General features: G+C 53.5%; 1 protein-coding gene across 14 annotated transcripts in view; it reads right to left on the reverse strand.

The window, feature by feature from the left end:
• CACNA1A (calcium voltage-gated channel subunit alpha1 A) overlaps positions 1 to 15,243 on the reverse strand; it is a 175,079-nt gene that overhangs the window by 84,039 nt on the left and 75,797 nt on the right. For 9 of the 14 annotated variants that reach the window (XM_045492170.1, XM_045492177.1, XM_045492175.1 and 6 more), the window contains 5 exons: positions 13,600 to 13,703; positions 12,345 to 12,460; positions 11,241 to 11,297; positions 10,064 to 10,159; positions 2,420 to 2,629 (listed from right to left, as the gene is read on the reverse strand). In XM_045492170.1, coding sequence (XP_045348126.1) covers positions 2,420 to 2,629; positions 10,064 to 10,159; positions 11,241 to 11,297; positions 12,345 to 12,460; positions 13,600 to 13,703 — 583 coding nt within the window. The remainder of the gene's footprint in view (positions 1 to 2,419; positions 2,630 to 10,063; positions 10,160 to 11,240; positions 11,298 to 12,344; positions 12,461 to 13,599; positions 13,704 to 15,243) is intronic. The other 5 variants (XM_045492179.1, XM_045492178.1, XM_045492176.1 and 2 more) reach the window with 2 other exon arrangements.

Raw genomic sequence — 15,243 nt, forward strand, 5'->3', positions numbered from 1 at the left:
GGGAGACACAGAATCGGAAACAGTCTCCAGGCTCTGAGCCATCAGCCCAGAGCCCGACGCGGGGCTCGAACTCACGGACCGCGAGATGGTGACCTGGCTGAAGTCGGACGCTTAACCGACTGCGCCACCCAGGCGCCCCAAGGGTGTTTCTTTTATCATTCTTTTAAGAGGTGGTTTGAACCGTTAAGGTCCTTCACACTCATTCCTGACCGAATCTTCTTCCCCTTAGTGTTTTGGACTCCAGGGAGCTCCTGGTGTCTGAGGGAAACCAGGGTCTCTGGGATCGTCAGGCCAAAATATCAGCGAGGGACATCTGGCTGTAACTTCTGGTGCATTCCAAGAACCACCAGAAACAACTTTGGGAAACCTGCTCCCTAGTTACCATGGCAACCTGGTTGCTGCCAATGCACAAGACCTGAGAGAATTGTCTGTAGCCCTGAAGGGTCGGGAAGAACTTTCAGGGCCCGATAAACCCAATTTCCAGATGAGAAATCTGAGACCCCGAGAAACGACCACACCTCACGGATTTTAAAACACGTGCATTTGTTCAGTTTGACATCTGTGAAATTGGGGTGTATCTTCAAATCGACATGTCCTCGTTTAAGATAGTAGCCCTGCTTTCTTTCTTTGTGGCAAATAAAATAAAAAGCGTGCTTTATAAACGAAGACGCTTTCCGCTGATGGCTGGCTGTCGGTAGTGACTTGTCCGGGGTCACACGATGAGTTAGGCGCAGAGCGGGCACTGAGAACCCAGGTCATCTGGTGACCAGGGCAGGGATCTGTCATTAGTCACAGTTTGGATTCTGGGTTCAAATCCTGGCTTTGTCACTTACTAGCTGTGTGTTCCTGGGCTAGTTACTTAACCTCTCTGTGTCTCCTTTTCCTCAAATGGGGATAACTAAAGGACCTTTACAGACACAGAAGCCCAGGACAGGGAGTCCCAACTCTCTGTTCCTGAACCAGGACAGACAGAGCAAAGTGATTAGTGTGGAGAATATGGGAGATTAAAAATAGACTACCAGCGGAGGTTAAAACAAGAAGTAAAGAGTCCTCATTTGTAAGACTCCACGGGGACCAAATGCAATTACGAGGGTTGGAACTAGGTCAGGGCTCTCAGAAGGAGAGCTGGCCCCTGGGGAGTGTCCTGAGGGGTCAACCAATGTGACGGAGAACAGTAAGGGTTACAAGGAAATAATGACCTGGACCAGGCTCCTAGGCCTCTCTAGGCTGAAGACTCGACTGTCTCCAGTGGCTGTCTGGGTCAACCCCGAACCAGGCCAGACAGGGCAAGAAGCTACGAACCTAAGTCAGGCCAGTAGATGCAGGCGGAGGGCAGCCAGCAGGCAAACGGTGTTGGGAAATCCTCACTCGGGGCCCACAGGCCAGAGCCAGGGTATGCGCTTGCCTTCCCCACCGCCAGACGCTACTCTTATTGATTTCTCAGAGCTCTTTATTTTTTAAATCCTGGTCAGAGGTCTCCCCACCTCTCACTGCTTCTCCTCACCCCCTCCTGGCCATCAATTCTGATACTATCACATGCTAACTCCTGGAATCTGGAATAGGCCCAGAAAAGCAAGGCCTTAGGGGTCCTGGTAGCCATTGAAGGAGCCAGATGTTCTCATACTTGTTGGGGCAGATCTTCTAGGAATGAATCCCGGATATAAGGAGGTCATAAAGGGCTAGAGAGGAAAGTGGTGGGGGTGGGGGGGGCGGGGAAGAAGAAGGTTTGAAAGAAGAGGGGAGAAGCAGGGAGTGTCAGAAACGAGCAGAGAAAATGGGGACAACATAAGGGCCACTCTTTGCCCCTAAAACATCCCCCTCTCTCCACCACAAATCACTCATTTTAACATCCCTAGAGATATTACCTGTTAATTGCATGTGTGTTTCTGTCTCCATCTGGCTGTCCTGTGGTCTCTACCCCTTTCTGTCTCTCTTCCAATGCCCCCTTCACCAGCACCCTTATGCCTCTTTTAAAAAGCATCACAGGGGCACCAGGGTGGCTCAGTCAGTTAAATATCTGACTTCGGCCCAGGTCACGATCTTGTGGTTTGTGAGTTCGAGCCCCGCACTGGACTCTGCGCTGACAGCTCGGAGCCCGGAGCCCGCTTGGGATTCCTGTGTCTCCCTCTCTCTGCCCCTCCCCTGCTCGTTCTCTCTCTCTCTCCGTCTCTCTCTCTCTCTCAAAGAATAAATAAACATTAAAAATTTTAAAAAAAGTATCACAGAAGTATTTGGTGGCCTGAATTCGAGCTTCCAGCCCCCCAGGCCCAAACACTCAGTTGAGGTGCCAGCTGCAAACACGTCCACATCAAAGGGCAGACTCAACAAGGGCTAAGGAAGGAACACGCGGCACCACAAGTGGGAAAGGGTGTGAGGAAGGGAGCGGGAGTGGGCAGGGGCGGGGCCGGGCGGTACTCACAGAGGAAGTCGGAGAGCCACTCGGGCTGGTTGTAGTGAACAATAGCGACACACAGAGTGTTGAGGGCTACCAGACTGAGCACAGTCCAGTAGAAGGCCTGAGTTTTGACCATGCGGCGGATGTAGAAACGCATCCTCCTCTCCTTTTTGTGAAAAAAAGTCGAGTTCTCCAGCTTGGCACTTTTAATGCTGGCTCGGGCGAAGGGAGACCCTGCCGAGGAGAGGATGGAGAAGGTCAGGGCGTTCCTGTGGAGGAAATTAACCGCCGCGCGGCCCCGGCACAGAATCCGGCCAGGGGATCCATCAGCCTCCGGGGCGAGCCGTCTAGCCCCCCCGGGGGGATCCACCATGACCCAGGGACGTAGCGTTCCAGAGCTGGAGCTTACAGGAAGGCAAAGATAATAGTATCGCAAACGACCAACGAGAGCTCCGGATGTCACGGGGAGACAGATGGCTCTCCACTGATGATGCCAACCTCCTGCGTCTCCCTCTCCTGCTGCATCTGATGGCTCTGGGGGTCATGCCACGGAGGGGGAGTGAGGAAGGAGCTTCTGCTCAGGACCCTCGCTGCAGGGAGAAGTCCTGGAAAGCCTCCAGGAAGAGGTGTGGCTAGGACATTTAGTTTCCGTGGACACTTCACTTTAGACGTGAGCAGCAAAGAATCTGCCTGCGTACACTTTTACTTGTGGAGCATCTACTGTGTGCCAGGCTCTATTCCAGGTGTTTAGGACACTCTAGTTAGCAGAGCCCTGCCTTCCTGGGACTAATCTCCATTTGGGGAGAGAGAGAGCAAAAATGGTAAAAAAAAAAAAAAAAAAGTAATAGTGTGATGGAAGGTGCAACATGCTTTGGCAAAAAGAAAAAGGACAGTAGTGTAAGGGGCTGGGGAGCCTCAGGAGGGACCATGGGGCAGGCTGCCATATTTAAGCCAAGCGGTCAAGGTGAAGGCATTGGTTTAAGCCCCCTTAGTATTTATGGGCAGAGGAAACAGTAAGTGCAAAGGTCCTGAGGCAGAAATATGCCTGCCTGACCTATCTGGGGAATGGCATAAGGAAACCAGTATGGCTGGAGTGGAGAAGATGAGGGGGAGAGGAGGAGGAGCTGAGGGCAGGGTGGGGACCCTGCGGAATGAGCGGGGCTTTACGGGCCGTGGGGAGAACTGACTCAGCTGCTCACAGCGCCCTCTAGCTGCTGCGGGGGGGGGGGGGTGGGGAGCAGTCTGGATGGCCAGGGCAAGAAGAGGGAGGAGGTGACTGCATTGGTCCAGGCCAGCAATAATGACGGCTGGACTCCGCGGTGGCTGGGAAGGCAGAAGAGAGGGCAGACTGGGGATGTGTTACTTCAGGGAGATTTCAACGCCTGCTGCCGGTCGAGTGTGGGTGTGAGAGAGACAGAGGAGCCAAGGTCTTTGGCCTGAGCCCCTGGAGGGACCGAGATGCCACGCACTGAGAGCGGACAGGTTGAGGGGAAGGTTCGCAGCTCCTATCTTCTAGATGATCTCTTCTTGAACACCTTCAAGGGCATTCGTTTGTTGGTTGACTGTTCTTTGGCTCATTCATTCTTTCCCCTGTTCACCAGCTTGTTCATCGATTCATGCGCTCATTGGTTGATTTGTCCATTCACTCATTCGTCCACCCAGCAGGTGCATCAGCGGCATCCCACCAGCATGGGACGCGGCAAACGTCTCCCAGGGCGCCACTCCCTTCCGACGCACAAAATTTTAAACACACATGCCCGCTCGGCGGCAGCTGGCCAGCCCTGGTGGCGGGACCCTCTCTCCCTCATGTCCGTCGCCTGCCTGACCTCACAGGCGTTGAGAACCCCAGCGGGGCTCCTCACGGCCCCTTCTCAGTTGGGGCATTTCTGGCAGCTCCCAAAGATGTGCCCAGATCCGCAGGCGTCCACAGGGCATGACAAAGAGTTGAGACTTTTGAAGGTCTCAGGTCAGGTTGGGATGTTCCGTGGGGAGGAGGAGGGAGAGCTCAGTCACAGTGGGCGGGAGGCTCCCCACCCCCCCACTCCTGCTGGAGCCCCACCAAAAATCCGTTCCATTGTCAACCAGCGGGTGACCTTGGCCAAGACACCTCGCATCTTGGGGCCTCAGTGCCTCCGTTTGTAAACCGGGACAACCACACTGCCCACTCACAGGGCTGCTGGGAGAATACGCCTTAGCCCCATGTGGGCCACCATGGCCATCATAATCTCCTACTAGAACCCCCAGTGCTCCAGTGAAGACCGAGTTCATGTGCCAATTTATCGAGCAAGTCTTTCCTGATCACTGGCCCGGAGACATATCCCACAAGCACAGCACCCACTGGGAAGGAAAAGGGAAGTGCATGTTAACTGAACACCTACTACGTGCTAGGTCCCTGCTAGCTGCGTATTGTCACCTGGATTGTATCTCACGCTCACTTGGACCCACGCTCCCCTTCTCTATACATTCTTGTCTCTAGCTTTTCTCTGTGGTCTGGAATGGCAATTGCAGGCAATTCTTAGATTTTACAAATATTTTCATAAGACAGGGCGCCTGGATGGCTCCATCGGTTAAGCGTCCGACTTCAGCTCAGGTCACGATCCCACGGTTCGTGGGTTTGAGCCCTCCGTGGGGCTCTGTGCTGATGGCTCAGAGCCTGAAGTCTGCTTGGGATTCTGTGTCTCCCTCTCTCTCTGCCTCCCCCACCCCGCTTGCGCTCTGTCTCTCTCTCTCTCTCTAAAATAGATAAACATTAAAAAAATTTAGTAAGAGATTTTATGGAACCCAACAGATCCAAAACATTATCATTTCAACACGGCATCAGTAGAGAAATACGTTAAAGAGACGTTTCACACTCTTTTTCTTGGGCTAAGACTTCTAAATCTGATGTGTTAGAAGAATGAAGCACCTCTTTGCTCACACTGGCTCTGCCCGAGGGATCAAGAGCCACAGGTGACCAGTAGTGGTCTGGAATGTCCTGCCGTGAGGACAGAAGCCTGTCACCACGAAGGCTTAAGATGGGGACTTGGGGCACTTTGCATGCCCCTGAAATCGTCCATAAGTTGAAACGGGTCCTGCCCAAGCTGCGGGTTGAATTGTGCCCCTCAGAGAGACGTGTTCCAGTCCTAACCCCTGGGATCTGTGAACGTGACCTTACTTGGAAGTTTTGACACTATGTTACGCGGCCCTGGCAGACGGATACAGCCCGCGCAGAGCTTACGATCAAAAGTCATCTAAAAGGAATCTGATTTTCCTGAAGAGCTGGTTGTGATGGCAGCTTCCATTCACGGCTCAGCTTTTCCTATAAACGACTCAAATTCCAGAATTCAGCAGTATGTTCGTCAGCTGCAGACGAGACGGCTTTGTGAGGCGCTCATCGGCTGATTGGACCGCGCGGGAGAAACACCAACTGCGCAAGGCTGTGCTCGCTGCGGTCCAGGGTTCGACGGCAGACGCACGGCTCCGGCCTCATTCCGAAACGCTCAGCTGGTCTCACTTACGGAAACGCAAGTCAAGTCATTTCCTGGTCAGAACGGGAATTCCAGAGGTGTCCTTTGGGGTACTGGCTGGAGTGGGGGCCCCTTCCTGTGCGTTTCTGAGCCATCAGGCAAAGGGGCTGGAGTTTGGTGGGTTTGCCCGGGGCAAACCTGGTCCGGGGACACCGAGCCCCTGGCCTACGTCTGGGACCCGTCTGGAGAGCTGAACGTCGCCTGCTCTGTTAACAGAAAGGGCACGGGACAGCCATGGCTCTTAGTCCGACGGCTTCCTACTCTGGTTTCCCGTCCTTCCCCTTATCACGTGCTTATCCCACACCAGCCTGGAACTGCGTTCTCCAAGGAGCGAGGTCTCTTACGTCGGCCACCAATTCAAGAGCAGGGTCTCCCAGGGCCAAACCATCTGTGAGTCTCTCTCATGGCTTCTTGGCCAGCCCCCCCTGTTATGTCCTGACCTGGATTCCCCAGATTCATAGGCCGGCGTCTTATCCCCTAGTACCTGGGAATGTGAGCCTATTTGGAGCTAGGTTCTTTAACGAGCGAATTATAACGCAAACTCAGGTCCTGTAGGCGGGCCCTAAGAAGAGATCGGGAAAGACCATGTGGAGACACAGGGAGGGGTCTACCAGCCTGGTCTACAGCCTTGGAGGGAGGCCTCAGAAGCAGCCAACCCTGATGGACGCCTTGAGCTAGGAACTCCAGTCTCCAGAACTGTGAGAGATTCCTGCTGTTAAGCCCCCCAAGCCTATACTGTTCTATTATGGCAGCCGTCGCAAATGGATGCTCTCTCCCCATTCCACAGAAAGCCCAGCTTAGAAACAAACCCCTCCCGGGGTGCCTGGGTGGCTCAGTCGCTCCAGTGGTGGACTTCAGCTCAGGTCACGATCTCACGGCTCGTGGGTTCGAGCCCCGCGTCGGGCTCTGTGCTGGCGGCTCGGAGCCTGGAGTCTGCTTTGGATTCTGGGTCTCCTTTCTCTCCCTGCCTCTCCCGTGCTCACGCTCTGTCTCTCTCTCTCTCTCTCTCTCTTTCAAAAATGAAATGAACATTAAAAACATTTTTTTCAAAAACCAAAACCAAAAAACAAAACAACAAACGCCTGCTTCGTGAAGCTTTCTCTGCTTTTCCACCAAATTCTTCCCAGCCTGTATAGCTATCAGAGTCCTCATGATCAGTCTCTTGTTGCTTTTTTTAAAAATATTTTTTACCTACTTGCTTACGTACTTAATTAATTTTTTAAAAGAGAGCGCGAGCACAGGGTGAGAAGGGGCAGAGGGAGAGAGAGAGAGACAGAGACAGAGAGAGAATCCCAAGCAGGCTCCACACTGTCAGCACAGAGACCAACTCGGGGCTCAGTCTCACGACCATGAGATCGTGACCTGAGCCAAGATTGAGAGTCAGACACTCAACCGATTGAGCCACCCAGGCGCCCCCAGTCTGTGTTGCTTTTAAGTAACTTTAACCGTAGTTAATTACTTTTCTGATTTCAAAAGAAATGCCTGTCACTAATTTGTACGTTTTAGAAAATTGTCGTGTAGAAAGTGAAAGAAAATCCCTCACACTTTCCCACACTTTTTAAAAAAAATTTTTTTTTCAACGTTTATTTATTTTTGGGACAGAGAGAGACAGAGCATGAACGGGGGAGGGGCAGAGAGAGAGGGAGACACAGAATCGGAAACAGGCTCCAGGCTCCGAGCCGTCAGCCCAGAGCCCGACGCGGGGCTCGAACTCACGGACCGCGAGATCGTGACCTGGCTGAAGTCGGACGCTTAACCGACTGCGCCACCCAGGCGCCCCTTTCCCACACTTTTAAGTACCTCTCATACTTAATATCGTTCTTGCAATGGGGTCATACATTTTATATAGTGCCGTGCCGTTTGCTTTTTTCACTGAGAAATCGCTTTCAAACATCTTTCCATGCGAGCAGCAGCCATGTTCTTTTTCCCTGGCTGCGTAACAGTCCATCGTACGTAAATACTGCAATTTCTTCAGTCGTCTCCCCATTTCTGGGCATGCGGGTTGTCTCCGGTTTTCACTTTAGTTTCTTGTGTGTGTTTTCACTTAAAAGATTTTAGGTAATCTCTCTACCCAACGCGGGGCTCCAACTCGCCACCCCTAGATCGAGAGTTGCACGCTCTACCGACAGAGCCAGCCGGGCTCTTTTGGTCTCACTCTTTTGAACACCAGAGACAACGCTGTTGAGAAGAGGCATCGATCTTTTGCACACGTGGAAGAAATATTTTTGAAGCAGAAATGCCGGGTCAAAGGATGGAAACATCTACAGTTAAATAATACCCAACCACACGGTGGAAACCGTGCAAACCAAACTCCTACCCTCAGCACGCGACAATGCCCATTTCCCCACATCCTTGCCAACATCGGGTAGTATCACTTTTCCATCTTTTCTAGGATGACTGATGAAAAATAACCTCTCCATCAGTGGGGAGCAGGTACCCAATCTTATCCACAGAGGCGATCCTGACTTGAGTATGCCAATCTTTTGGTGTGTGAGCCAGACGTGACGGGTCAAACACACAGAGCACTGTTGGGAGTGCTCCCGTTCTTGAACTTGCTGTGGGAGGAGGGACACAGATGCACCCACAAGTCGAAATAGGTCTAGCTCAGCATTACAAGGCAAAAGAGGGTTGTGGCTAGAAATTAAAAATGCAAATTGAAACGAGCTTGAAGGTATCATTACAGACCTACTTAACTGGGAAAGGGAATTAAACGGGCAATATGCAGTGGCTGGGGAGGGGGGATCCGTTGAACGTATGAGTGCTTGGCAGGTTTATACATGGGTTCGGTGTTTCTGAAACCCAGAAGGGCTCTGTGAATAATGACTTGAAAAGCTGTTGATATCTTTGATCCTGTAATTATCCCCAAGGAAACACGCCCAAAGGGTGGGGGCAGTAATTGAACATAAATGCTAGCGGTGGTGCTCCGCTGGAGGGGCAAAACACTGGAAACTCCAACACCATAGGACACAGCCACGGCTAAGCAAACAACTACGGGGGTGCCACCCTCCGGGAGGATGGGACTGCAGTGGAAATGATGTCAAAACCCAGCGCACAAGGTCAAAAACCAGGGGGGAGCGAAAACAGCACAGTATGGAATAGTTGGTGCCCGTGGATCAGAACCACGTGTATATATTAAATTCCCTTCTCCCCTTCCTTCCTCCCCTCCCTCCCTTTAAAGGTTTTCTCCCCCACAAGGTCATGTGTTACTTCCCCTGCCTGGATGCTCTCCCACTTTCATGACTGGAATGTTTAAAAACCCACTTCAGGGCGCCCGGGTGGCTCAGTCGGTTGAGCGCCTGACTCAGGTTGGTTTGGGCTCAGGTTCGTGAGTTCGAGCCCCACATCGGGCTCTGTGCCGACAGCATGGGGCCTGCTTGGGATTCTCTCTCTCTCCCTCTCTCTCTGCCCCCCTCTCCCGCTTGCTTTCTCTCTCTCTGTCTCTCTCAAAGAAAAAAATTTTTTGTTCAAAATATAATCTAGTCTCTCCGGAGAAGGTCGGAAGCAACACGGTCTCAATCAGGAGGGGCGCGCAGGGAAAGAGCAAATGTCCCCTCCTCCCCAGGCTCTGCCCTTGGCAAGAACCAACAGCCTTCCGCCTGGCTCTCTCTGCTTTCACGGCCACGGCCAACTCCTATACTCATCCTGCAGTCCTCAGCTTCAACGTCGCCTCCTCCGAGAAGCCTTCCCTGACCAACCCCCCATTCTTCCAGAGCACGCCAAACCCGGGGCGTCTCCTCAGCAGCGCCACGATCACGACAGGCTTATTTCGGGAACTACCTGTTTAACATCTGCGTCCTGCCCTGGACCGCAAGGCCCACGCGGGTCGGGATTTGGTTTCCCATCCTATTCACAGCCGGCCCTTCGTAAGAGCAGCCCCCTCCGTGAGTACTGACGAATCGTAATATCATTACTGGGAGCTTATGCTGTGCCGGGCGCCCTTCTGAATGCTTACTGTGGATTATTTAGTTTAAGCTCCACGGACGGTATCAGGAGAGAGGCGCCGCTGTTATTCCCATAATCGCGTCACCTCCTCCAGGAGACAAAGGTGGCAAGGGGCAGAGTAGGGACCCAAGTGCAGGCCTGGAGGGTCCCAGGCCTTCAGCGTGCATCTCTGACGCCATCGGTGACAACCGAGCGCCAGGATGCAGCTGGACGGACTCACCCACGGAGGCGATGTCAGCCAGCTGGTCCTCGGCCTCCTCGGGGTTGAGCAGGTCGGTCTTGCTTTTCTTTATGGTGGCTCTCCGCAGAGCTCCAACAATGGAAACATGGCAAGAGAAAAAGACGTTACCCTTTTGGACACCGGAACCACGCCTCGGCGCCCCTGCGTCCTCGGCCCCAGGTGTCGTTCTGCCAGGGACTCTCTGCGGGGTGTTGGGTTTGACCCTCACGGCAATCCGGTTTGGTGGGAGGGAAGAGTATGCCCATTTTGCAGACGGGGAGACCGAGGCTCGGGGGGGAGGGGTTGCATGACTTTGCCCAAGGGGTCAAGACGAGAACCACGTCCTGTTCAGTCTGCCTTTAGAGACTGAGTTGTCATTGCCCCTGGGGGATGCCTGGGACCGGATATACAGTGACCCCTAATGAAGGCAGCCCACCCTTGACCTTTAGTACGCTTGCCAGGTCGGCCGGGACTGCGGATCCCTTTGCTCAGTATTTAGGTTCCGCTCCTCCCTCACGGGCTCTCCAGGGGACAGTGAGTTCAGGCACACGCTTCCAACGAAATGATTTAGACACCCCCACGGGTCACCTCTTCCCCTCCCCCGCAAATAGTAAAATCCATTTTGTAACCCTCCGAGATAAACCCTAGCTCGTTTACTTCCTGCTCTCGCCTGGTATTTTCGATCCAAAGCCCTTGCTCTGTCTCACCGAATTTCCAACCGTGAGACCACGGTCCTGAACAGTAAGCCGGGATTCTTGGCTATTTATTTATTCAGCAAACACAGATGGTGAGTCATGACCTTGAGTCAGGTAGGCGTTGTCCTTGCAAGCATTAATGTAATCTTCGTAAACTATCCGATGAGGTAGGTATTATTATCACAATGCCCATTTCACGGATGCGGAAAACTGAGGCACGGGGTTCAAGCAGAAAGGGCAGGCCAGAACACGAAACACCTGCGCCGACGTCCTGAAATTCCCGAAAGCCGCAGATTCCTGCCCTTCCCTGTATCCTCCTGGTCCTGACCTGGTCTTGTGTGCTTGGTGTCACCTGGGCTCTGAACGTCCATCCCCTGGAGGCCCCTGACAACCAAAGAGCCTGTTCCCCCAGCACTGGCTGCTCTGGTCTCCCCCCGGGAGCCACCCCCCCCCACCCCCTGAGCCAGGTTCAGAGCAGTTACCATCAAAGGGATGCCTCTGCTCCCCGTCGGTTTCATCCTCGGCGAGGATCACCTCTTCTGAGGAGGAAGAGCACAGAGTTAAGCTCCAGCGTCCACGGGGCTCTCCTGGGACGCGCTCCCTCGGACCAGGAAGGGCAAGGGTCCTCTTGCTGATCGCGGCAGCTCAACCAGCCAGCAGCGTGCTGCTCGGTTCTTCCTGCCTCGCAGCCCACGTCAGCAAGAGCAGGAGAGCGAGCACCACCTCCACGTCCCTCAATATGAGACCCAGCTGCCTCATAAGGCCTGGCCTGATTCGGCCCCCGCCACCTCCCTGCCCTCCTTTCCTCCCCATCTGCCCTGCGTGTCCCTGCTCCAGCCACGCCGGCTTCTTTGCTATGACTCAACGCTGCCCCTACCCCAGGACCTTTGCACCTGCTATCCCCTCTGCCCGGAACACCCTTCGCTAGACATCCACACGGCTTCCTTCGGGTCTGCTCGGACATCACCTCCCCGGAGAGATCCTCTCTGACCAGCCCACCTCCTCCAACTCTTTCCTACTTCCTAAGCTGCGTTATTTTCCTCCTCGGCACTGGGGAGCACCCCGCGTTGTCCGTACTAGTTTCTTTTCTGTCTCCCTCACTAGAACGTCGCAGCCCCATCTTTTGTTCTGTCACATCCTCAGAGCCTAGAGTGGCGCCTGACACAGAGTGGGTGCTCCATAAGCATTGGGAATGGCTGAGCCAATAAACACGTGCCTGCTGCGTGGACTACCTCACTGCACACTCCACAGCCCTGGAAGGTAGGCGTGAGCGCGTCTCCACTGAACCACCCAAGAAACCGAGGCACAGGGAAGGGAGGTACGCTGCTAGGAGGCGGCAGGGCTGGGACGTAAACTCAAGTTGACGGGACCGGAGGAGGCGATGTCCTATCCTGGCTTCACCCCGTTAGTCCCGCTGCCGTAGCCCAGATTCCGGCCTCCGGGCAGTGGGGCTCCTTGGTCAGGGGCCCTCTTTGCTCCCCCGCCAGGCCCTCCCCTCACCCACCTTCAAGCCGCGTGCATGACTCCGTGCGCGCTCCGGGGCCTGGGGATTTCGGTTCCCAGGCCCCAGGATGAATGGGCCTCACCTGCTTTGGAGATCCACTCCATGTACCCGTTGAGCTCCCGTTCGATCTGCTGCTGCCTCCTCAGTTTCAGAAAGGCCCGCCGGTTCTCCACCCGCTCCCTTTCTTTGGCAAACTCCCTGCAGAAGCAGGAAAGAGCCGGGCGTGGCCGTTGTAAACGTGTTAGGGACTGTGCGTGTGTGTGCGCGCGTGTGTGTGTGTGCGCGCGCGTATTTAGGGGTTCGAAAACCCCAGGAGGGCAGTGGACTTTAACACGAGGAATCAGGTCTTCTGGGAGAGCACCACAGGGATGGGGGTGTTTCTGCCAGCTTCCCCCATTATCCAACAGCTGCACCCCAGCTAGAGGAAACAAGTCAAACCGAAGGCTGCACACCCCCTTCTCATTCTCTGCACTCCCGGGTGAAGAAGATTTGAAGCCCTCTTTTAGGTCAGGCCAAGGAGACACAAGCTGATTTCCTGCCACAGCCTCCCTTCCCTCATATGTGCCCTCCCCCCCCTTCCCCTTCCCCTCCCTCCTCTTCGTGTTTGGAACATGCGGTGGCTCTCTTGTGAGTGTGAGGCAGCCACTTTCAGACCATGAGGCATCCACGAGACCGAAAGCCTCTGCCTGGTAAGGACGTCAGAGCAGAAAACCAGAAGGAACTGGGGTCCCTGATGGCACCGTGGAGCCACTATGCCGCTCCCCAGACTTCTTGTGATGAGAAAAAGAAAATCTATTTATGATTAAGCCAAAAAACCCCACAAAACACCCAATACCTGATCTTGGGGGTACGGGACAATATGTGTCATGGAAATGCATGCTTGACTGTATATTGAGATTTTGCATTTGGAAAACAGGAAGGGGAGAACCCAATCTACTGGTTGTTTTTTTTTTTTAACGTTAATTATAGAAAGTAACGCTCTATAGGATTTTCTTGTGTGATGGGCTGTGTGCTGGGAAAGACTTCTGAATGAGAGGTTTGAATTGGAAAGAAGCTCCCTTTTCCTGGGTGGAGGTTGCTCAATGCCAGGGGTGCAGGGTTGTGAGTCGAAGTTGCACCGGATTTCAGCCCCCTCGAGTCCTTTTGCTGGGTGCTCTCAGCAGTGCACAGCCTGTGCATCTGTACCTGACTTGCTAATAACTTTCTGGCTAACCCAAGACAAGGGAAGAAGCCTACTCTCTGCCTCTGCCTGGAGTATGAAAACAAAGGTTCGATGGCCTCTTTATGGTCAGAAGATGGTGATGGGGAGTGGGATGGGGAGAGTACCAGACACTTACCCTGACAGCACACCCAGCACGAGGTTCAGCATAAAAAAGGAGCCAATGATGATGAGGGGGATGAAGTACAACCAGTTCCAAGTGTTCCCTGAGGCATCGTTGCTCTGTGGGAGGTGAGGAGGGAAAGCGGGTGAGTGTTCAGTGGGATTCAGGTATGACCTGACAGGTGGGAGAAGGGGGACCTCTGCCCTCAGATGTCCTTGGCCTGTGGAGTCCTGGAGCTCTGGCAGCCCAGACAAGGAAATAGAACACAGGATCAATTAGTGGGGGAAACCTGAGAGGTATCATTAGAAGCACAAAGCCCCCTCCTAATCATGTAGCCCTCACAGGACTCAGGAACCAGCATGAAACTCAGAACTTCCCAGACCAAAATCCATGAGGAGAAAGAAAAAAAAAAAAAAAAGCCCAATCAAAATGTACAAACGAACCCCTGGTTCCCTCCTCCTCTCTGACACAGTCACACTTTTCCCTTCCAGGAGGGTGCATGAAGGCAGAGTCTGACTCCCGGGTTAAATCACCAAGACAACCAACAGGGCTGTGAGCCTTTTCCTCAAATGTCTCCCTCCTCTGTGCCCTGCAGCCTCAATGTCAATCTCAAAAACATTCCTGGAAGCACCCAGCTCAGTTTTCAAGGTGGGGAGAAGTCCACAAGTAGAACATTCTTCTCTGGGAGAACAGAACACTGGGCCAAGAAGGAAGTAAAAGGAAGGGATGAAAATCCAGGAGAGAAAGAGAGAGAAAGAAAGAGAGAAATATAAAAAAGCAGTGCCTATGGAGTACTTACTCGTGCCAGACACTCTTCTAAGTACATCAGCCATTAGCTTAGTTAGTCAGGATACCCTATTTTATCATCATGCCCATTTTATGGCTGGGGAAACTGAGGCCCAGAAAGACAAAAGTGCCAGCCCAAGGTCACGGAGCTAGCTGGTGACGAGCATGGGATTGGATCCCAGAGCCCATGGACTTAACCTCTGTGCTGGAGAAGCCTTGGCATCAGCCGCCGGAGCAGGGGAGCTTTAGGGTGGCTCATCAGCTCTGGGCCATCTGCACAATGTGGGGCCCCCAAGAGTGGCTTTAAAAGCTCACCTTTAAAAGCACATCTAATGCTGCTGCCACCAAGCAGAAAGGCCCAGATGAGAAGGACACATACTGCCAGGTGCTGGAAAGCCTAGAGGATCTGTAATCGTCACACGCTGCTCATGGGAGGGTGACATGGTGGATGAGGGTCCTGTGTCTGGGTAACGAAGAACCACAACTGTGTGGCCTAAAACAACGGAAATTTATTGTCTCACGGTGCTTGGAGGTCAGACGTTCAAGATCAGGGTGTCGACAAGGCTGGTTCCTTCTGGAGGCTTCCCAGGGAGAACCTGCCCCATGCCTCTCTCCTGGAGTCTGGGGATTCACTGAAAACAGCCTTTAGTGGTTCCTTGGCTTGCAGGGGCATTGCTGTGGTCTCCACCCTCACCTCTGCGTGACGTCCTCCTCGTGTGCATGTCTGTCTCTGTGGCCAAATTCCTCCCCCACCTCCTCCCCCAGCAGTCATACTGGATTGGGGTCCCCCCTGATGACCTCATCTTCCCACAATGACCCCACTTCCAATTAAGGTCACATTCTCAGGTGCTGGGGGTTGGGACTTCTATGTAT

This window comes from Leopardus geoffroyi, chromosome A2, assembly GCF_018350155.1.
Source record: "Leopardus geoffroyi isolate Oge1 chromosome A2, O.geoffroyi_Oge1_pat1.0, whole genome shotgun sequence".
Lineage (NCBI taxonomy): Eukaryota > Metazoa > Chordata > Mammalia > Carnivora > Felidae > Leopardus > Leopardus geoffroyi.